The following is a 24,970-nucleotide window of genomic DNA, read 5'->3' on the forward strand; positions in this document are numbered from 1 at the left end:
AATCCCAGCATCCCATATGGTCCCCTGTGCCTGCCAGGAGCAATTTCTGAGCATGGAGCCAGGAGTAACCCCTGAGCACTGCCGGGTGTGACCCAAAAACCACAAAAAAAAAAAAAAAAAAAAAAAAAAAAAACTTCATTAAAAGGCTTCAATAAGGGCCAATGGATAAAGTGCTTGCCTTGAGTTCGATTCCTAGTACCCTATATGACTGTTAAGTCCCAAAAGGAGTGACCCTGAGAGCAGAGCCAGGAATGTACCACCCAACCATTACACGATGGGAAACAGTCGGCTTTGATGAGACAAATCCTAGGCTATATAAATATAAGTACATTTGACCTTTATTTCTTGTCTAAGTTGGACAGAGAAGGCAGGAGAATAGGAGTAAGTTGCAAGCCTATGTACTTTTGAGAACAATGATTAAAGCACATTTTCATTATTCTTATAGAACCTATAGATGACTTTCAGACAACCCAACTGCTAAACCTCTTTGATTTAATCTGTAATACAAATACACAAAATTCACATATCATAAAATACAGTAATTAAATGCATTAGGAGTAATAATGAGAAAGAATAACACAAAATATATGTCTTTAATGTACCGAGTAAAAAGAAACAATGTCACTATTTTATTCACGACATATTTAAATAATATTTACAACTCTTTAGGCACATATATCTACATTTATACATCAAAGTATTTTTGAAAAGACTGAAGACAATGTAAGACCAGACACATTTGGAGCCATAATTTCTAAATTCTCCTATTTTAAAAAACACTATTTTCTAAAATGTCCTAATTAACATGTCTCAGCACAATAAAATTAAGCTGCCAGCATGCTAGCTTATAAGGTCTTTAAAGGACAGCAAATATTTAAAAAAATCAAAACTTCTGTTGATAATTTTTATTTGCTTAAAAGTCAAACTTAAAAAAAAATAAATTGTATTTTCTGGCTAAAGAAGTTTTGGGTAAACATTGCTTTAAGATGGTCTTTCAAAGATCTAAAATAAATTTCTAAAAGGGCACTGGCAACAAATTTGTTGAAAAAGTAGACTGTCAATTTCATTTTTGTTGATCTTATAAAGTGGCTTATCTCAAATTTTCTTTTGAAATATTTCTTCCATATTGTCTACCCACGGTTGGCTTTATTTTATGAATTTTTCTTCTATAGTCTAGAGAAAAAATAAAAAGGTATAATTACAATGAAAGTATCATTCAAAACTTTTCACCATAAAATATCACAAACAATAATAATAAAAATATTATCTTTTGTTGATTTCTTTTACCTTCATGCATGCGTTTTCCCCCGCCCCCTCTCCAATGCTGGAGACTGAACCAAGTATTGACACATGAAAAATAAGCATGCTACTACTGAGCCACATCTACCACATTAATACTTTAGAGCTAAAAGTATAGATTCATGGCCAGAGAGATAGAATAGAGGGTGGAACATGTGTGCATAGCCAACCTAGGTTCAATTCACAGCACCCTCTATGATCTTCTGAGCCCGTCAAGCGATCCCTGAGCATATAAGACAGGAGTAAGCCCTGAACAACACTGGGTGTGAACCAAAAACCAAAAAGTAAAATTTAACAAAAGTGGTGATTTATTTCTAAATATTGCCAACTGAATTTTAAGCACACATGAATATGATCTTGCAGATCAAATCACTGAATAAATGATGATATATACTTTCTTTACGAACTACTAAAAAACTATTTTTTTTTGGGCCACACCCATTTGATGCTCAGGTGTTACTCCTGGCTAAGCGCTCAGAAATTGCCCCTGGCTTGGGGGGACCATATGGGAGGCTGGGGGATCAAACTGCAGTCATTCCTTTGCTAGCGCATGCAAGGTAGACATCTTACCTCTTGCGCCACCTCCCGGCCCCTGAAAAACTATTTTTTACAAGAACTATAAGTGCTTCTTGGGGCCGGAGAGGTGGCGCTAGAGGTAAGACATCTGCCTTGCAAGCGCTTGCCTACAATAGACCATGGTTCCATTCCCCACATCCCATATTGTCCCCCCAAGCCAGGGGCAATTTTTGAGTGCAAAGCCAGGAGTAATCCCTGAGCATCAAACGGGTGTGGTTCAAAAAAAACCAATAAATAAATAAATAAATAAATAAAATAAATCTATAAGTGCTTCTTGAACAAAGTCGTATTGTGCCAGAGAAGTCTGGACACCACAACCTACATAGACTCCTGACTTATTTTTTAAATCCAACTTACTAAAGGGAATTTGAAAATATTTGCTACAAATTGGCATCTGGCAGTGATTGCATGAATGAGCCAGAGGTCAAATTATTAAAATAACAGACTAGGGAAAAAAATTAAATGGTACGTTTTATGTTTAGTACATAGTTTATCACTATTAACTAAGTATTTAGTCAATTACTAAAATTGAGTTAAATTATCTACCAAACCGGCTAACATAAAGGGTGTTGAAGAGTTTTAATTTTGAGTTCTGGCTACATTAAGAAATATTTGTATATAAATAGAGATATAATAGATCTTGAGTAATTACTGTTTTTGTATCTTAAGTTTCCTTATCTTCACATGGATAATTACATTTACTAGGTAATAAAGGTGATGAGGACATAAAAAAGAATTCTTCTGAAAATAGTGGAAAAACTGTGAACTATTTTACAGATGATACAATTATGATAATAAGCATCAAAATGAAAATGAACACATACCCATCATTGGTCTGTTTTCTTGTGAAAGCTTATCAGTTGTAGTGTGACGGATACGTTTGGCAAATCCAAAATTTACGTCAGGAGTTAATGGTGTACTTGCCGCAGGACTTTAAAAGGAAATTGTATTATTTTAGTAAGACATATTTTTCTATCTCTAAGTCTAATGATATTTAACATGCATTAACAATGAAAGATAAAAGTGAAATATGGGGCCGGGGCAACAGTACAGTGGTAGAGCATTTGCCTTGCCTGTGGCTGACCCAGGACAGACCTGGCTTTGATTCCGGGCATCCCATATGGTACCCCAAGCCAGGAGCGATTTCTGAGTGCATAGCCAGGAGTAACCCCTGAGCATCACAGGGTGTGGCTCCCAAACCAAAACCAAACCAAAGTGAAATGCTGAAATAGTAAGCTGTTAATCCCCACAGGAATAGTTGGTGATGGGAATGCGAGGCTCATTGGGCTGAATGCATGCTTTGCATGAATTCCAGATTTGGGCCTCAACACTGCATGGTCCTCTGAGATTGCCAGGAGTGATCCCTGAGCAGAGTCAAAAGTAAGCACATAAGCACAGCCAGGTATGGCCCAATTCCTGCACCCCCCTCAACTGTATTGCCTAAAATGACTAGATGTACTTTAAGAAAAAGTAAACAGTGCAACATTCCCATCACCATTGCACCCACCCCCACACTACAGTCATGTTTGTAATCAGTGTTTAAATAAAAAACATAAATGAAAAGAAAGTAAACAATTCACTTGTAAAAATCCCTATCCCTAAATAAATGGATATAATTCAATTTTGGATACTGATACTCCTTTTTGGTAATACACATCACTTTTCTAATGTAAAATTTAGAAGTCACTGGTTATTTGGTCATCTTATTTCAAGTATAAGATAAATGACACTGGCTATGTTTGAAACATGTTTATTTCGGTACAATTGAACTTTTTTTGTTGGGGAAGTCATCCAGGGATGATTCAGAGCTATTCCTTGCTCTGTGTTAAGGAGTGACCAGAGGTGGTATTTGGGGACTATCTGCTTGTGCCCAAGGAACAAACCACTGGGGACTGACTATGCAAGCCCAGTGCCCTACCTCCTGTACTATCTGTCTAAGCCCCTGCAATGGATTCTATCTTTATTCTCAAGGATAAAAGCCAGTGCAAATAAATAAAGCCATAATGTAGATGGAACATTCTCTTCATTAAAAAAAACCCCAACATTAAAGAAGACACACACTTAAACACATATATAAATTGTTAAGTGGAAAATAACAGAGTTTATTATTCTCAAACTCACATAAATTTAATTGGGGAAAAGGAAGATTTAAAAAAAAGTAATTATGTACATTTCTAGCAATAATCTCTTTAACCTTAGTTAATGGCAGGATCTACTTATTTTCACCAGAGAGTATATAAGAAAGCAATTAATAGTCTATGAAAAATCTTAATTACTTTATATGTCCTTTAATATCATTTCACAATATTAGATACTTATACAGAAGCCCTTTCACTCATCTAAAATCACTCTAAATATTTAATATACACGAGTGACCATTTCTTGAAAAAAATCATTAGGTTTTACTAGAGACTACCTTTACATTTACAAATTATCCTTAGCTATAAACTTTTGTCATATCTTAATCAACATAAGTGTTAAACATGAGTAACCAGAAAAGTTAGTAACATTAATTAGTGGAAATGACAATCAATAGAATGAATATTAGTGATAAATGAAAGAAAAGGGGATGGTAGTGAGCTAGTCTCATTCATTAACTATTTATCATGCTAACTGTATAAGTTAAATTTGGATCTAGAAAAAATACAAATATTTTTTTTGTTTTTGTTCTTTTGGGCCACACCCGGCAATGCTCAGGGGTTATGTGCTCAGAAATCCTTCTTGGCTTGGGATACCATATGGGACAACGGGGATCAAACTGAGGTCCATTCTGGGTCAGCTGCGTGCAAGGCAAACACCCAACCACTGTGCTATTACTCCGGTCCCCAAAATACAAAATTTTAAATGCCATGAAAAAATAATCAGAGATAGAGTTGGGGGTGAGGTGGGGATGGGGGAATCATTTAACCTTAAGTCTACACATTCTTATTCTCTGCTGTACTTTGAGTGAGAAAGAACAGTTCCAAACACAAACATTCCATGTAGCATACTCTATTTGCAAACTGGTTTACATTAGCCATAGAAAATAGGTCCATGGTGGAAAACAGAAAATTTAAGAGTTCTCATGATTGGGTTTTGAGTGGGTTTAAAAAAAGAAAAAAGAAAAAGTGAAGTGTGTGTGCAAGCATGCACACACAGAGAGTAATACTTTTCAGCTACTAAAGAAAGATGATTATCTTGCCCATACCCAACAAAATGGACTATAATGTTAGAGGATTATGCTAGACAAATGAAAGTCAGAAGATAATACTGGGTGATTTTATTCATATCTAGTTATATGAAGAATATAAAAGACTATAAAGAAACAGCATGGAAATCGGTAAAAACATATCCAAAAGATACCCTTGGACTCAACCAGAGAGGGACCAAGAGTAACAGAAAAGAGTTATTAGTAGTTTGATGAGGGTGAGAATAAGGTCCCTCTCGACACCCCTTTTTATGCTTTTAAAGCCATATCTAGCTCTGCACTCAGGAATCATTGCTGGTGGGCAGGGAAAAATGGAATGCCGGGAATCAGGGTTTGTAAAAATTGGGTCAGCCATATGCAAGGCAAATGCTCTACCCATTGTACTATCGCTAGGGCCCAGGTGAGGACAGGTTTTTTTGGAAGAAGCATCAACCTTTACTTCTAAAACATATGGTGTTGTGAATCCATTATTGTCTCTCAGAAAGTCCTCTAATCTTAAGATCTTATTCTTTTCTTCCATAATGTCCCCATCTCCCTCGCCCCCCATCCCCTGCCTGTATTCAAGACAGGTATTCTATTTCTCTCATTACCACTGTCATGATAGTTGTCAGTGTAGTCATTTCTCTAACTGCATTCACCACTATTTGTGGTAAGCTTCATATCTTGAGCTGGTCTTTCCAGCCTTAATTTCTATTGTCTCTATGTCTTATTATAAGAATTTTTTTCTTCCCCATAAATACCATAGATGAGTGAGACTGTTCTGCGTCTAGCTCTCTCCCTCTGACATTTCACTCAGCATAATAGATTCCATGTCCATCCATGTATAGGAAAATTTCATGACTTAATTTTTCTTGACAGCTGCATAGTATTATTTTGTGTTTAAGTATCACAGTTTTTTTAGCCACTTATCTCTTGTTGGGCATCTGGGCTATTTCCAGATTCTGGCTTTTGTAAATAGTGCTGCAATGAATAGAGGTGTGTAGAGAGCATTTCTGTATCCTGGCAGTATATTTTGTATTCCTAGTGGTATAGCTGGATAATAAGGGAGCTCAATTTCCATTAGGTCTTTTAAAATATTTTTAACTTTCTTTTTTACTCTTTTACTTATTCCCATGTTTTCTGCCTTAACTTTAATTTTTTGCATGTTTGTCTGGATATTTTTCTATCAAACAGTCTTCCAGTTCATTATACTCTGTTGCTGCTTCATAAAACCCAGCAACAAAAAAATCCAATGACTCCATCCAAGAATGGGAATAGGAGATCAATAAACACTTATCAAAAAAAAAATATTGATGGCCAATAGTCATATGAAAAAAGAGCTGCCACTCACGATAAGGGAAACACAAATAAAAAGAATATTGATATTTTCTCATGCCTGTGAGAATGACACATATCAAAAAGTCTTGATTAAATCTCATTATTGGTGGGATTATGGTGAGAAAGGGACCTTCATCTACCCTTGATAGGCATGTTACTTGGTTCAACCTTTATGGAAAGTGATTCACTGATCTCTCAAAAAAATAGGAAAAATACTCCCCCATAACCCCACAATATCATTTTGTGGTATCTATCCCTCAAACACACACACCTATGTTCAGTTTAACACTATAGTACCAATAGCCAAGATATGGAAACAACCCATATACAATACAAATGAATGGATTAATAAATCATGATATAAATATATACAATGGAACACTGTGTAGCTCAAAGAAAAAACTAAATCATGCTATTTGCCACAACATGGATGGAAATAGAGGGTATCAGAGATAATCATGTTGCGTGAAATGAGTCAGAAGGGAAGGGATACAGAATAATCACTCTCATATATGGGGATTAGCAACATAGTAACAAGGGACCAAAGACAACACAATGGATCTGCAACAAAAGAGTTTGGGGTGAGCGAGAAGCAGGGCTCTTGAAAAGGAAGGGTTTCAGGTCACTGGGGAGGTAGGATACACTGGTAATGGGTACCCAACTGACACTATGTACACAGAAAACTATCACTAATAACATTTTGTAAATAACAGAGCCTCAATCAATTAAAAAATATAGACAGACAAAATAAAAAACTGCTGTTCTGCCTTAATATGACTAAATGTGCCTAAATGACTTGAGCATTTTTTTTCTTTTTAAAATTTGGGCCAGACCAGGCAGTGACCAGGGGTTACTCCTGGCTCTGTACACTGGAATTACTCTTGGTGGGCTGATGGGACCATGTGCTGAGAGTAAAACCATATTGACCCCGTGCAAGGCAAAGACACTCCTACCTGCTCTGGCCCCTGATCTTGAGCATTCTTATATTTGGGGCCTTACCTGGTGGTGTTAGGAGCAACTTGCAGCTCTTTTTTTGTGGGACTACAAAGTGCCAGAAACTGAACGATGCCCTCCTCATGCATAAAATGTACACTAGCAAGGTTATTAATTTGAAGATAATATTTAAAATATTAATGACGGAATTAGAATGCTGTTCAAAAGTTTGTTATACAACATTCTAATTCCAAAGCCACAACAAGTCCTCCACCTATGTCCCAAGTTTCCTCATCATTTTTCCTTAGCAAATGATTCAAGTTTCTAATTCCAGTAAGTAAAGACTTTCATTTTAAGTTATAGAATGCCCAATCAGTTCCATTTCAACAGAATCTGAGTCTTGGCAAAATTCTATATCTTGCAAATATTTAGTTGAAATAAATCAGTTAACTTTTTGTCTGCTTCTGAGCTACATAAAACAGTACTTGATTGGCAGCTTCTCGTAGTTATGGGGTGTGATGTGATGCTGGAGATCAAATCTGTTCTTTTTTTTCTTTTTTTTTTTGGTTTTTGGGTCATACCCGGTGGCGCTCAGGGGTTACTCCTGGCTCTATGCTCAGAAATCGTTCCTGGCAGGCTCAGTGAACCATATGGAATGCCAGGATTTGAACCACCATCCTTCTGCATGTAAGGCAAACACCTTACCTTCATTCTATCTCTTCGGCCCAAATCTTGGTTTCATGTGTACAGTCATGTACTTGGTTTCATGTATACAGTCATGTACTTTAGTCTTCTGAGTTGTCTATAGTCCTGATTATAATTAAATATATATTTTGAGGGCGGGAAGGAGCCAGACCCAGTGGTGTTCAGAGATTACTTCTGACTCTGTTCTTAGAAATGACTCAGGGTGGGCTTACAGAGCCATATGGGATGCCAGAGATTGAACCTTGGTCAAGTACTGTAATCTCTCTGGTCCCTTATCAGTTACATTTTTATAGCATCTATCTAATAATCTCAGTATCTATTATCACAAAAGAATTGTTTCTTCAATTTTTATTTTTAAAATTCAAATTGAGGGGCCGGGCAGTGGCGCTAGAGGTAAGGTGCCTGCCTTGCCTGCGCTAGCCTTGGATGGACTGCAGTTCGATCCCCTGGTGTCCCATATGGTCCCCCAAGCCAGGAGTGACTTCTGAGCGCATAGCCAGGAGTAACCCCTGAGCATCACCGGGTGTGGCCCAAAAAACCAAAAAAAAAAAAAAAAAAAAAAAATTCAAATTGAGATTCTGTGTTTTTTTTTTTTTCATTATTTTTTACTCTTGTTTTCGGTCATTTGGTCCTGACTCTTGGTGTGTATTTGCTAATTTTTGTTTCAGTTATACATACAACACAAATATACAATATATAAAAAAGTAAAGAGGTTCTTGAGGTGCATTCTTTTAGAGATGATGTAAAAAAATTTTTTTGGCAAGCCAGATGACTAGACATAGATCACCTTCATTCAAAAATAGTTTGATGTGGTGTTGCTTGATTTCAGAATTTCAGATAAAACTGTATGTGTTTAACATCCTACTTTTTGTCACGATAATCCCTGAACAATAGCTGTGGTATAGGCACCAGAATGTCAAAGCTCTACTTAATACGATAGCTTCTTAGAAGCTACTTTTTTTTTTTTTTTTTTTTTTTTTGGTTTTTGGGCCACACCCGGTGACGCTCAGGGGTTACTCCTGGCTATGCGCTCAGAAGTCGCTCCTGGCTTAGGGGACCATATGGGACGCCGGGGGATCGAACCGCGGTCCGTCTCCTAGGCTAGCGCAGGTAAGGCAGGCACCTTAAGCGCCACCGCCCGGCCCCTTAGAAGCTACTTTTAACTTGATTTCTTGGCCTCTGATTTCATAGTTTAGAACTTGGCAAATATCTTGAAGGCAAAAGCTGCAGAATACCCTGAAGGAAAAATCTGCACAAAAAGATTTTATTTCTCTAGCTTAATAAGGATGCTGATAACTGTAAAGCTTTTACTTGGTCACTAAACTTCATTCTATGAACGGCATTAAACTAAAATACTGAATGAAAAACAGAGATGTCTCTACTCTCTATGGATGGTTTCCTTTCTCTTTGGGATCTTAGACCTTAAAGTCCTGGTTGCCTTCAAGTCTAGTGCCTTTAAGTAGGAGGTTTGTTGTATTTCAATAGTTTTTATATTTGTTTTTGATAGGTAGCTAGCTTTTTGTTTTGTTTTGTTTTTGGGTCACACCCAGCAGCGCTCAGGGGTTACTCCTGGCTCTATGTTCAGAAATCGCTTCTGGCAGGCTTGGGGGACCATCTGGGATGCTGAGAATCGAACCACTGTCCTTCTGCATGCAAGGCAAACACCCTAGCTCCATGCTATCTCTCTGGCCCCAATAGCTAGCTTTTTTAATATACATGGTGGACCGGAGAGAGAGCACAGCAGTAGCACATTTGCCTTGCAAGCAGCCGATCCAGGACAGATGGTGGTTTAAAGCCTGGCATCACATATGGCTCTTGGAGCCTGCCAGGAGTGATTTCTGAGCCTAGAGCCAGGAGTAATCCCTGAGTGATGCTGGGTGTGATCCAAAATCAAACAAACAAACAAACAAACAAACAAACAAAAAAGCTACATGGTCATAGACAAAAATAAGTTTCTTTATACATTACATTTTACCATTTATCAAAATCCACTAATACATTATTAAATGTAAAGAAATATACTGTTTGAAAAAAACTGAAAAGTTAAAATTACTTGAGCATAGAAGTTACAACCAAGTGACATTTTTGAAGGCTAGAAGATTGTATACTTTATTTCTAACTATAGAACATAGAAATAATTTATTTAAAAATGGGCAAAATATTTGAGCTTCACCAAGATCCCTTTCTGATAATAAAAATGCAGTTCAAAGCTATTTATTGTGTGTATATTTAAATATGAACTGACAGCTTAATAATAAGAAATGAGAAGGAGTGGCAGGAAACAAAAAAAATTGAGATGATCTTATATAAGCATAAAAACAACCCCCCCCCCAAAGAAAAACAAAACCCATTTAAATTTACTCTTACCCTGTTAGTTTCCGTTTCCTTTTGGCAGCAGCAGTCAATGCCATGTAGGATGGTATTATATTTGAGTCAGACAAAGAAGGTTTAGATGAAAATGAAGAAGGGGGAAGCCTGCATATGGAATAATCAAAAGTAAACAGCAATTCTGATTTATACTGTTAAGAAAAATGAGGGCATAGACCTCGATAATTAAAAGATCACTTGGCTTTAACATATAAAGAAAATCATTACTACAAAACTTCCACACTTCCCTCCCCCCACACCCCACAGGTAGAGTTGTTACTAAGATTTTGGCATTCCCAAGAGTATAGAAAGGGTTTGAAAAAGATAACTTTTCTCTTCTAGTTACCTTTTTATAGATGAAATGGAAAAGATCTATTCACTTAGATGGTATGTGATCAAAATATCTTACGAGTGGCTATTTCAGATTAAGCAGAAATTTGTTAGGAATCAGTTGAAACTATGGTTATTTCCTTTAGTGAAGATATTAATGAATAACAATAAATATGTTGATACTCCAGTGATGGCTGTATTATTTAACTTTAGAGTGTGAGAAACAGGCTAACAATCAACTGCAGATAAAAACTCAGGACTTTTTTTTTTTTTTTTTTTTTTTTTTTGGTTTTTGGGCCACACATGGCAGTGCTCAGGGGTTACTCCTGGCTGTCTGCTCAGAAATAGCTCCTGGCAGGCACAGGGGACCATATGGGACACCGGGATTTGAACCAACCACCTTAGGTCCTGGATCGACTGCTTGCAAGGCTAGCACCGCTGTGCTATCTCTCTGGGCCCAAAAAACTCAGGACTTTTTAAAAACAGTCTTCTAGAGACTAATAATTAGAGGCAAGATTTTGTAGAGGTAAAAACTGACTTTGTAATCACGATAGTATTATTTAGTTTTTTGGGTCACACCCATTTGATGCTCAGGGGTTACTCCTGACTAAGCGCTCAGAAATTGCCCCTGGCTTGGGGGGACCATATGGGACGCACCGCAGTCCTTCCTTGGCTAGTGCTTGCAAGGCAGACACCTTACCTCTAGCGCCACCTCACCGGCCCCACGATAGTATTATTTAAGAAAAAACCCTCCAGTACAATAAAAGAAAGTTGTTCAAAGGCTAAGCATAAACAACAAAAGAATTGGCAAATAATTTTTACTTGTACCTTTGTAAAATATTATTGCTTGGTAGTGGTTCTTGTTCAGGTACTTTTCTTGTCAGAGTACTTTGGTCTTGGCATATAGTAAATGTAGAGTCCAAATCCTCTTGCTCAGTTTCTTTACTACTGTTGGGAGGGTTATCTACTTCTTGTAATATTTTAAGAGAACTATCACTGTTTACATTTGAGCCTGTGGACTGAAAATCTGCAGTGTGTGATGATGAATTTAATAATGTCACTGTAGATGGATTTTGATAAGTTTTTCTACAGACTTCTGGTGTATACAAAATAGGTTTAGGTTCTCTGCTGAGTGAATCATTGAGCTTCTCACTTTCAAAAACTGTGGACTGTTGGGTATGTTTTGCTTCTGATGGAGAAGGCATTAGCTTTCTTCTGGTTCGTTTTTGTGGAGTAATTTTAAGTAGATTAGGTTTACTTGAAGATGTGCCTGTTTAAATGATAAACCAGTTCTTATAAATAACTTAAATAACAGTAAAAGAAACTTAATAATGTTGCCTAAATAGTTTTCTAAGAACTGCACCTTTTTTTAAAAAACACCGGCAAGGGACATTTTAACTACTAAAAACTTAAAAGGAAACAAACAGAAAACTAAACAATTTATTGCTAATAAATCTAAATAGTTAAAGATTCAATAATAGAAAATAAATAGCAAATGGCCAATATAAAATTAGTTTATAGTTAACTTATATACTGGTAGAGATATATCCTAGGAACACCAAATGCAATACAAAAATCCCTTCATTGCAGTGCTATTTACAATAGCCAGACTCTGGAAACAATCATGATGTCCTTCAACAGATGAATGGCTAAAGAAACTGTGGTGCATATACACAAAGAATATTATGCAGCTGTCAGGAGAGATGAAGTTATGAAATTTTCCTACACAGTGATGTACATGGAATCTATTATGCTGAGTGAAATAAGTCAGAGGGAGAGAAACGCACACAGAATAGTTTCACACATCTATGGGTTTTAAGAAAAACAAAAGACAATATTGAAATAATTCCCAGAGATGAGGGCCGGAAGGACCGGCTCACCTTATGAAACGCACACAAAGAGTGGTGAGTGCATTTAGAGAAATAACTACACTGAGAACTATCATAATAATGTCAATGAGTGACGGAAGTAGAAAGCCTGTTTCGAATACAGTGGGGAGGAGGGGGAAGGAGGAAAATGGTGGGAATGTTGCACTGGTGAAGGAGGTGTTCTTTTTATGACTGAAACCCAAATACAATCATATTTGTAATCACGGTATTTAAATAAAGATATCATTTAAAAAATTAAAAAAATAATTCCATAATTCAAAAAAATAAATAAAATATCCTCAGATTCTAAACAAAAAAAAAGATACTGGCAATTATAAAATAAATTTCTAACCAGTTCAAACAAGTAATCTCACAAACAATTTCCAGCTTTCAAGTTTGACATATCAAGATAAAAGTAGGTACAGAAATCAGGAACTTGCTCAATAGTAGTCTTACTTAAATGAACAAGAATCCAAAAATCAATAAAATTTCAGGTGAATAAAATACTTTTATCTGTTTCTATCTTAAGGAATGTGGAAATTTAGTATATTCTGGTTGATATGTATCAACTTTGTCACATGAATTATGTTTGTAAAAATAAGATGAAGACCAGGTGTGTGGAGCAATGCCCAGCAGAAGGGCATTTGCCTTGTACCCGGCTGACCCAGGACAGACCTTGGTTCAATCCCTGGCATCCTATTTGGTCTCTTGAGCCAGGAGTGATTTCTGAGTGCATAGCCAGGACTAACTCCTGAGCGTCACTGGGTGACCCAAACCCCCCCCCCAAAAAAAAAACCCAAAATAAATAAAAATAAAAAGATGAATACCAAAGACAAATGAACATAATTTAGTTTGGTGTACACTTCTTAGACCCTCATCATAAAGGAATTCTTCCAAACGCCAAAAGGCTGCCAAGTTCAGTTAACTTTTCTAAGTTTCATCCTGTAACTTTTATGTTTTTTAAAATTTAATTTTGCCATTACAATTCCTGTGTCTTGGTAAATTTCTTTCTCTATCCAGTAAATGCATATATTTTCCAGGATGTTAAATTTGATATGCTACTCATACTATATTAGCATCACTAATTATTACCAGATGCCTGATACCAAGTAATTACTTGTATTACAAGTAATTACAAGTAATTACTCTCTCCCTCACTCCTTCCTTTGGGTTATTCCTGGGGATGTTGGGTGACCATTAGGGTGCCTGGAATTGAACGTAGGCCAGCTACATGCAAGGCAAGCTATCTTGATCACAGTATGATCTCTCAGAAACAGTTTTTATGGTTTCCACACATTCTCCAAACCTTCCCCAATTCTTCTGCTCTGATATTTACTATTAAAACTTAATTATGCTTAAGGTATTCTAGCAATTAAATACTTAATATTTGACCAGAAAGGTAACATCCACAGATTTTTTTGATGGAATTCTTGTTCCTTGATTCCAAATTAAGGAAAACCAAATTTTGGACCTAAGCATGAATTCTGACAATATTAGACATACTAAAATATCTAAATATTTGAGAGGTAAGCACCACGAAAATCTTCACTGTAAAATTAAAGAATTGTATACAAAACACCTTGCTCAGTTCCAGTGTGCTTATCTTATACTGCTAAATTATGTTTTTCCTTTACTATAGTAATTTTATTTTAGTAATACTAGCTTCTGCTTGGAGTGTATTGTCTGAAGAAAAACTGTAATTGGTACGTCTGCCCATGTTTTTAATCACACAATATAATTCTCAATTGATTACTTGCTTTACAACATAACACTAATTTAAAGAATAACAAAACCATGATGTTATATTTTTCAATAAGACAATTTAAACTTACAATGAATTTAGAAAATACATTTAAAAATCACTCATGCAATATCATTACATTAGTTTTCAATAGGCTCTGCTTTGGCTAGGTTGACAATTACCCTCTAGGAAATACAATTTAAAAACAGGAAGGAGAATATGATCCCTGTTCTACTAAGGAATTCTACTTTTCTGAGAACTAGATAAATGAGATCCAGATCTTAAAATAATTTTCCACTCCCTTTAACATGACATTTGTCAAATTTTCCATTACCAGATATTTTTATACTAATGCTGCAGTGTAAAGACAGTTACTTTTCTCCACTGTGCTGCTACCACCAATTTTGTGGCTATTAATAGCTGGAAGATTAACTTCTTTTCCCCTGAGAGGCAGCAGGGGTATAGAGGATAGAAAACTATATCAAGGATAGAGAACTGAATTGGGAGTCAGGAGACTTGGTTTCTATTTCTGGTTTCACCAAAGACTCACCGAGTGACCTTGGGCAACTCACTTAAGTAGTGTGAGCATTAATACCCCTTAGAAAAAGGGGCATAGTACTTTTTATGGTCAGGGTATCATCTAGGAGTAGATAATAACTACAGTACATAGAGCTCAAATAAAAGCTCTAGAAATAGAATTATGCCTCTACTGTTAGCATTATTGCTTCACAGGAAAAGTGCAGTTTACCTACTAGTATCAACCAATAACTAAAGCACAGTTATAACTAAATTTCTAAACAGTTATCAATGGTGATGATGTTTCAACTTAAGACAATATTATAAAATAAACCCAAGGTTACATTAATGCAGACACGTCTATTACTTGAAAATGATACTTTTTCAACAATACTCTTAAAAAACACAATGAGATGAAACTCAAAGAATAAGAATTATTCATAGTATTGCTGTAAGATATCCTGTGTATGTCAGTATATATGTATATATACACATATACAAATATCAGTAACACTATTAATAACACAGAATAAATGTACTTTTTCCTTATTGCTAAGAAAAAAATAAAAATGTAAGTCTTTCACAAAATGCTTAAGAAAAAAATCCACCTGGTCTTTGAAAAATTTAAATGTACATTCAATATCAAATTTTGACGTAATCAAACCCCATAATTAGTCAGTGACAATAATACTACAATGCTACATCTTTAGTTAAAATTCTGCTCTTCTGGTAGAATATGGGAAGTTGAAGAAGTAAGAAGATGTGGGAGTTAATGTGGATTTACATACTAGAACTAGAAGAGATGCTAGAGACATACTGCATGTTCAAAACAAGTCCAAAGAACTTTCTTCTCAAATTATGATAAATTTTGATTATCATAAATTTTAGAAAAATGAGAGTAGAAAATAGTCACTTCAGGACTATTTGCTAGTTTGACTAGTTGCTGAAAAAAATGTTAAAGATGCCCAGAGCAAAGACCAAGATTTAAAGACTTAAATAACAAATAGTCAATCTACTGAAATAAAGGAATAATAGGTTTATTTGACCCCGATAATCAAAATAACACACCTGTTGATATTACACTTTGAGCCTGACTTCTAGAATATCTGAAGACAATTAAGTAATTAGCCTTCTAACTAATAAGTTAATAGAAAAATTTAAGTGGCAAAATGAAGAGTGTTGCTTTAGAGGCACTGCATATTTTAATAGGCTCTAAGAACAACTGGATAGACTAAGTCAAAGTCTATAAAAGAGGTTGCTGTACTTTTCCATCAGGGGATGTACAGTAACTTTCCAGAAAAGGCTTGGGGGCAGTGGTAGTTTCCCCTTATTCAGCCTTGGAAAATACTACCTAAAATGATTTTTTGTTAACCTTGGGTCTAAGGAGTGAATGAAGAAGGAACATAAAGGAAGATTATAATTCCTTTTAAAAAAAGGCTGCAAAAAAGACGAGAAAAGGCAATAGGTAGTTAGACTTTCTGAGCAAGATGCTATTCTCAATGACTACTGCCACCTAGGAGAGGATGGGAAATTAAAAATCTGATTGTTAGAAAGTAGGTTTTTATCAACTTGTATGGAAGAGCTCAGTGGCTAACTGGGAGGACAGAGTACTCTCTCGAGGCTCTCTATATTAGGTGTAAGGCTGCAGCCTCCAATATGTGAGTACAAGAGGTTCTAGGTTACATATGAACTGAAAAATTTAGTTATTTCTAGTAGGAACCTCTGGAGATTTAATTCTCCACTACACTGTAGGCATATTATATTTTTATTGAGCTGAAAAGATTATGACCAACAGATGTGTAAATAATGAGAATGAATTCATTTCCAAATAATAACACCTACAAATATCATACAATTAAGAGAAGTGTCCAGCACTAATTTTTTAGTAGTATTATGTATTCGTATTTTTAGTAGTATTATGTATTAGTATTTTTTAGTAGTATATTGAAAAAATTATGGTGGCCTTTTTTACTAGTAACTTTTCTTTATGCTTATTATAAGTATGCTTTTGTACACAACTTGCTGATGAGTCTAAAAACAAATGTCTTCTGATAATCCAGATGCTATGTTCTTCAACATATGATGCTTAGTTTCTACCAAGAGGAAGGTTAGGCTGACTAAGATATAGCTTAATAAAGCATGAAAGTGAAATCACACCATTGTCTAAAATAATCTACAGATTTTCAGATATGGAAAAATCTTCATTGAATGAAGTGGCAAACAATGTTTATGTATAGCACAATCTCAGTGCCTAGAAAAACAAAATCAACCAATCAACCGAAATTAAATTAAAGCACAAATATAAAACACCTCTCAATTGAAAAAGGGAGAAAACTTAGCTAAAAAGAGTATGAGAAAATATGGCAGATCTATTAAAATATCACGATTACAGCTAATTGGGAAAACTAATTTTAATTTTGGTTATTTGCTATAGTAAGTATGCAGTGCTTCAAAAAATAATAATGTGGGGGTCAGAGAGATGGTATAGCAGACAGTGCATTTACCTTGCATGTGGCCAACTGTGTTCCATCCCTGACATCTCATTTGGTTCCCCTAGCCTGTTGGGAATAGTTTTGTGAGCATAGAGCCAGAAATAAGCCCAGAGCCCTGCTAGGTATGACTCCAAAACAAAACTAAAAATCATAAACAACATAATCACAGATTAAAAACAACAATAGTCAGCACAAGAAGGAAGATACTAACAATAATGTTCACACTTCCAAATCATCCCCTCACTAACAACAGTACTGCCAGGTCACTTATACTAAAGCAGAAGAGATGATACTCTTTGGGTTGATTATTGATTAGGCTTAAGTCTTGGTGCCAACAAGCATAACTGACAAGAGGTTTATGTAATTCTCAGCAATGAATGTATATAGAATTTTCCCCCAATTCTGTAAAATACTGGTAACCAAGACTACATACTCTTTAAATGTGATGAATTCCTTCATAAATTCACAATAGAAAAGACCTAGCTTTGAACATTTGCTGAATGGTTCTTCAACAGTACTTTTTTGAGATATCATTATAAATCAAAGCTCATTAGCTGAGAAAATCATACACAGGAGACAGTAAGAAAAAGACAGAATAAGGCTTCTAATGGTAATAAAGACATACTAATAGATAAGGAGAAAAAATGAGAAGGTATAAATGCAGAAGTATTATGAGTACATAATATTATCCATAATTAATATCTTTAGAGATGTTATTATATCATTGGAAATTACAATGTTCTTGAAGGAAACAATGAATTATGAGAAACATTTTTAGCACTAAAAAAGGTAAGAGGAAAAAATAATCTAAATAAAGGCTGTAAGAAAGAGCTGAGTGAGGACTTCTTGAAAAAAGAACAAAGGACAAAAGAAATAAATAAGTTAACAGAGTTGAAAAATTAGAAAAACAAGAGCTACAATATTGGATTACCAAGTGTTTCAAAAGAGTGTGGGGGCCGGAGAGATAGCATGGAGGTAAGGCGTTTGCCTTGTATGCAAAAGGACGGCGGTTTGAATCCGGCATCCCATATGGTCCCCAGAGCCTGCCAGGAGCAATTTCTGAGTGTAAAGCGAGGAGGAACCCCTGAGCGCTGCTGGGTGTGACCCAAAAACCAAGAACCAAAAACCAAAACAAACAAACAAACAAACCCCCAAACACCCAGAGTGTAGGAAAGAAAATACATATTCATATATACTCATAAATGTAAATGTAAATGAACATATCTGTATAATCATACTTAAGAAAATCATTGAGTAAAAAGATTCCTGAGATAGGACCCTACAGATTGAGTAGCACAATGACTGCACATCATTGTAAGAATTTAAAATCCCCAAACCAAAATGTTCCCCAAATCTTCTAGAAGAAAAAAGTCACATAAAGTATGAAGAATAAAACTGACATGGTACTTCACAGCAATAATGGCATCTATAAGTCAATGGAGCAATGTCTTCAAAATTCTTAAAAAATTTATTTCCAATTCACTCTTGTAGTCCTAGTCAAAATATGGCTACTAGGCATAAATTTGTAGAATCAGTGGAGGATATATTTCTATAAAGTAAATAAAAACAATAGGAGATGGGAGAAAAGGCAACCATTAAATACAGAATAGTATTTTCATTTATTAAGGACTGCATACAGTACCTCTCTTCTAAAAATATAAACACTCAATTTTACTTATGATTTCCTCAAGCACAGAGAAGACAGAAAATGGGATGGTCAGGACTATCTTGGTGCAAATGGTCTCATTTGACAGGGAACTTCCTAAATGGCTGAGCCAAATGTCAGATCCTTTCTTGATAAGAATCCCTAACAGCTGAGCTGTCACGACCACCTCAGTGCTTCAGGGAAATTGCTCTCAATCACTGAGCCATTTTTGGACACCTCACAAGCACTAGAAACAAACAAAAACAAAAACCACACCCAAAAATAGTTCTTGCCTGGGAGAGGTCAACTTAAAATCCATAGGATCCATAGGGTCAAAGTAGCTAAGCCTATTAAGTCTTGTATTTGAAAGTCTAACTGAAACCTATTACTATCTGAAATAAATGCTTTAAAATGGAATGGACAATCAATAGAATGACAACTGAGTATCCCAGGCTCAACAAAACTGTAAAGATTTTTCTTACTGGCTTACTCATTCACGTCATTCCTCCCTCACCCCCGAATTGATTAAATATAAAGGTAGATCAATTGTTTACCCAGTAGAATTTAATAAGGGTCAATAAGAATATAAATTAATGATTAAAAACAAATCATTCAAGATGGTATAAAATGAGCAGAAAGGATTTAAGTTAGAAGTTCTACAAATAAGGAAAGCTCTTTGATTTATGTCATAGAAAGCTGAATGTTAGCATGTGTGATTTGGTATATTGAAAGTTGTAAAACAGTAGATATGAAATTCAGAATACAATGAGTTCTAATAAAAAACTCATTTTATAGTTATGAATTTAATCTGTATGCTTTTAAATATTTTTATGTAACTCAAATATTTTCAGCCTTAATTCTACAGTTAAGTTTTTACACAAAGATAAGATTTTTGTTTACAAGTTCATACTCAGCTGATTAAAAAGAGTGCATCACATTAATGACCACTTTTTTTTTATTATGTTTAATACCTGAAAGAACCTGAAAGCAATACTTCATAGAAAAATAATCCGAGCACTACTTTCATTACAAACATTTAATATACTTATACTAAAATTTAAGATGATGTTTTTAGGTTTACTTATAAATCACCTATTGTATATATTGTATGATATAATATAAAAATTGCTATTTTCAGAGAAGTTTTTCTTTAAAATAACAATTTTAAGAAAAAGTATATAAAATTTTAGAAATTTCCTATAAACTGAATTCAGTTTAGGAATGAGGATAGGCTGTAAATGATAAGCCTCTTCAAAATGATTTTAACTATATCATTATAATCAATGAATACTGATTGCAAATTCAAGCCTGGATTTAAAAAGTAGGCAGGGGGTTACTAAAAGATATAGGACAGCTTTTCCTAATTCATACAGTAAGTTTTAATAGTTCCAGCCTTAGTCTTTATAATACTTGTCCATGAACTTTTGTAGAAACATCTCAAAATATTTATATGATGTTGTAAGGCATCTTATATAGACAATCAAAACTGCACATTTCAGGATATATTTATGTTCTATTTTTCTGTTCCTGTATTATAGCCAGATATTTCTGCTTCAAAAAGTTTGTTTGCTGTAAGTTTATAGGGAGACTTCAAAACAAGACAGACAAAATGATTTTGCTCACATTGCCAAGTTCTAGAAGCCGCTTGAAAGACTTTGTTTTATTTTTTTTGGTTTTTGGGTCACTCCCGGCAGCTTTCAGGGGTTACTCCTGGCTCTACAGTCAGAAATCATTCATGACAGGCTCAGGGGACCATACGGGATGCCGGGATTTGAACCACAGTCCTGCATGTAAGGCAAGCGCCTTATCTTCATGCTATCTCTCTGGACCCTCTTAAAAGACTTTTAAATATTAAAGACACTTTTAAAATAGACTGCAAATGGAGGCACTATATTTGTAAATTAGATAGAAAAATACTAATGTTTTTAATACATCGTCCAAATACAATGTCATCATTAACTTTTATTAATATGTTGCCTTACATATTTTCCATGGTATTTTTTCTAAGCATGCATATTTAATTGATTCTTTTCAATACAATGTAAGATATTATATATATATATATATATAAAATTTTACCATAACTTTAACCATTCTTTAACTGAATCACTTGTTATATGCATATTTTGTCATTTATGAATTAATATACTTTAATACCTGACTTAATTGTTTACTAATAAAGATTTTTTCTACTTTATTACTATTACAAGTTGCACTCCACTAAAACATGTGAGTTTGTGTATTTTGCAACTATCTAATCATCCTAAAATTGGACCATAAGATCTATCAAAGAGAATGTATATCTTTTAAAGTACTGATTAGCATTTTCATATTTTCTGAAATATTTTCGTAAATAAAGCTAATAATGTTAAGACATGTGTAAAAACAGTAAATTAAAGAAATATAGAGAAGGGTGCAGAAGCCATCTTGGGCTATTCGGTTTCCAGCTGCCAGAGAATGGATTTCATCAGCGTTCCTGCTGGTGATCCTGCCTGCTTCAGAGGTGGGTCTGGAAGTACACACACTGATTCCTGCTGGTTTGTGCCAGGAGCCAGAAGTGCGCAGAAGCCATCTTAGGCCATACAGTTTCTAGCTGCCTGAGACTGGATTTCATCAGCTTCCTGCTGGTGATCCTGCCTGCTTCAGAGGTGGGTCCGGACGTACACACACTGACTCCTGCTGGTTTCTGCTGGGTGTCAGAAGGGCGCAGAAGCCATCTTGGGCCATAGTGCTTCCAGCCACCTGAGACAGGATTTCATCAGTGTTTCTGCAAGCTATCCTGCCTACTACTGAGAGTTCTTGGATGGCTCCACCCTCCTGCTGTGCCTTGGATGACCCTGAGGACTTGACAGGAACTCTCTGCTTTGCTTGTCTATTTTCCCTGAATAGTGAAACTCTACTCAGAGGCCTAGGAAGCGCACCCCCCAAAATAACTGTCATCTAGAAGCCTCAGAAGAGCTCGGCCACTCCGCTTCATGGCCATGCACTCTTTCTAAACAATGAACCTCACCACAACACGCAGAAAAAAATCACACTACAAGCATGACAATGGGGAAACCTCACAGGCAAACACCATGCACAGAGAATGAAGATGATAGCTCGGATGACCTAAAAAATTCCAACCATCTGATTAACCTCTCGGATAAGGAACTTAAAATAGCAATATGGAAGATGTTTGTAGAACTCAAAGAAAGCATATATCGATCTTAACAGAACATAAAGACAGAAATCAGAAAACTCCAAACTGAAATAACAGATCTGAAAAACACGGTAGCTCAAATGAAAACCTCAATGGATGGCCTCGCCAGCAGGGTAACAGCAGCTGAGTACAGAATCGGCGTGCTGGAAGATGAGATGCAGAAAAACTCAACACAGCAGAAGAAATTGGAAAAGAACCTTAAGACAAATGATCAGGCAATGGAAAAAGTACTCAAGGAATGCGAACAGATGAAAATAGAAGTCTTTGATAAACTCAACAGAAACAACATAAAAATCATTGGAGTCCCAGAGACCCAGGTAGGAGATCTCCAGGAAGAATCAACTGTCAAAGACATCATCAAAGAGAACTTTCAGAGGTAAAGACTACATGCAATCAAATCCTACATGCCTGAAGAAAACCAGCTAAAAGAGACCCAAAGAAAAACACCCCAAGACACATCCTCGTTACAATGTCAAATCCCACAGATAGAGATAGAATACTGAAAGCAGCAAGATCAAAAAGGAAAATTACATTCAAAGGAGCATCCCTAAGACTTACAGCAGACATGTCACAAGAAACTCTCAAGGCCAGAAGACAGTGGTGGGATATTGTGACAAGACTGAATGAAATGAATGCCTCACCGAGAATACTGCACCCAGCCCAACTCACGTTCAGGTTTGAAGGAAGAATACATAGCTTCATGGATAAACAACAGCTCAGAAACTTCACAGACAATAAACCAGCATTAAAGGAAAAACTGAAAGGTCTACTTTAAGACAAGAAAGACCAACAAACACAGCAAACATCTACAAAGATGACATTAAATCCTATGACAATCATCTCCCTCAATGTCAATGGACTAAATTCACCAATTCAAAGAAACAGAGTGGCAAAATGGATCAAAAAGATGAATCCAACCTTCTGCTACCTACAAGAAACACACCTGAATAGTCAGAACAAACATAGACTAAAATCAAAGGATGGAGGAAAGTTATTCAAGCAAACAACACCCTCATAAAAGCTGGGATGGCCATATTAATATCTGATGACACCAACTTTATATTCAGAAAAGTGGTAAGTGACAAAGATGGACACTTTGTACTAAGCAAGGGATATGTGCAACAGGAAGAAATCAGACTATTAAACATATATGTGCCCAATGAGAGACCAGCCAATTATCTAATACAGTTACTGACAAATCTGAAAGGAATCAATAATAACACAATAATTGTGGGAAACCTCAACACGGCCCTATCAACACTTGATAGGTCAACCAGACTGAAACCCAGCAAAAACATACTAGCCCTGAAAAGAGTAATGGAAGAAAGAGGACTAGTAGATATATATAGGACACTCCATCCCAAAAAACCTGGATACACATTCTTCTCCAATGTACATGGGTCATTCTCCAGGAAAGACTACATGCTGACACATAAAACATAACTCCATAAAATCAAGAGGATAGCAATCTTGCAGGCTACCTTCGCTGACCACAAGGCTCTGAAATTAGATGTGAACTACAAAGGCACACAAAAGAAAAGCTTTAACAATTGGAAATTAAACACCCTGTGACTGAACATCCAGTGGGTCCGAGATGAAATCAAAAAGGAAATCAAAACTTTCCTGGAAACAAATGATAATGAAGACACAAACTGCCAGAATCTATGGGACACAGCAAAAGTGGTCCTGAGAGGAAAATTTAGAGCTCTACAAGCACACATCAGGAAGGAAGAAGGGGCATACCTGAATATCTTAACGACACTAGGACCAAGTAGGTTTTATCCCAGGAAGGCAAGGATGGTTTAACATCCGTAAATCTATCAACATAAAACACAACATCAACAAGAAAAATAAAAATCACACAATCATATCAATAGACGCAGAGAAAGCATTTGATAAGATCCAACACCCATTCTTGATCAAAACTTTCAGCAAAATGGGATTGAAAGGAACCTTTCTCAATCTAGTTGAAGCCATCTACCACAAGCCAGTGGCAAATATTATCCTCAATGGAGAAAAACTAAAAGCCTTCCCTCTAAATTCTGGTACAAGACAAGGCTGTCCTCTCTCACCACTCCTCTTCAACATAGTACTGGAAGTGCTTGCTATAAAGATTAGGCAAGAAAAAGATATCAAAAGAATCCAGATAGGAAAGGAAGAAGTCAAGCTCTCATTGTTTGCAGATGACATGATACTCTACTTAAAAAACCCTAAAGACTCTACCAAAAAGCTTCTAGAAACAATAGACGCATATAGCAAGGTGGCAGGCTACAAAATTAACACACAGAAATCAATGGCCCTTTTATACACCAATAATGATAGGGAAGAGAAGGATGTCAAGAAGGCAATCCCATTAACATTAGTGCCACACAAATCAAATACCTTGGAGTCAACTTGACCAAAGACGTGAAGGACCTATACAAAGAAAACTATAAAGCTCTGCTCCACAAAATAAGAGAGGACACACGGAAATGGAAACGCATACCCTGCTCATGGATTGGCAGGATGAACATCATTAAAATGGCAATATTCCCGAAAGCATTAAACAGATATAATGCGATCCCCTTAAAAATACCCATGACATTCTTCAAAGAAGTGATCAAACACTTATGAAGTTCATCTGGAACAATAAACACCCTCGAATAGCTAAAGCACTCCTCGGGAAAAGGAAAACGGGAGGCATTACTTTCCCCAACTTTAAACTGTACTACAAAGCAATAGTTATCAAAACAGCATGGTATTGGAATAAAGACAGACCCTGAAATCAGTGGAATAGGCTTGAGTTCTCAGACAAT

The 24,970-nt window shown here is 35.8% G+C and overlaps 1 protein-coding gene across 1 annotated transcript in view; it reads right to left on the reverse strand.

Moving 5' to 3' along the window:
• Positions 1-962: 962 nt before the first annotated feature.
• KIF18A (kinesin family member 18A) overlaps positions 963-24,970 on the reverse strand; it is a 63,809-nt gene continuing 39,801 nt past the window's right edge. The window contains exons 13-16 of the mRNA XM_049780082.1: positions 11,543-11,984; positions 10,385-10,492; positions 2,700-2,806; positions 963-1,173 (exon numbers count right to left, since the gene is read on the reverse strand). Of these exons, the coding sequence (XP_049636039.1) occupies positions 1,091-1,173; positions 2,700-2,806; positions 10,385-10,492; positions 11,543-11,984 (740 nt within the window). The 3' untranslated portion in view covers positions 963-1,090. The remainder of the gene's footprint in view (positions 1,174-2,699; positions 2,807-10,384; positions 10,493-11,542; positions 11,985-24,970) is intronic.

Source organism: Suncus etruscus, chromosome 9 (assembly GCF_024139225.1).
Source record: "Suncus etruscus isolate mSunEtr1 chromosome 9, mSunEtr1.pri.cur, whole genome shotgun sequence".
In the NCBI taxonomy this organism is placed as follows: domain Eukaryota; kingdom Metazoa; phylum Chordata; class Mammalia; order Eulipotyphla; family Soricidae; genus Suncus; species Suncus etruscus.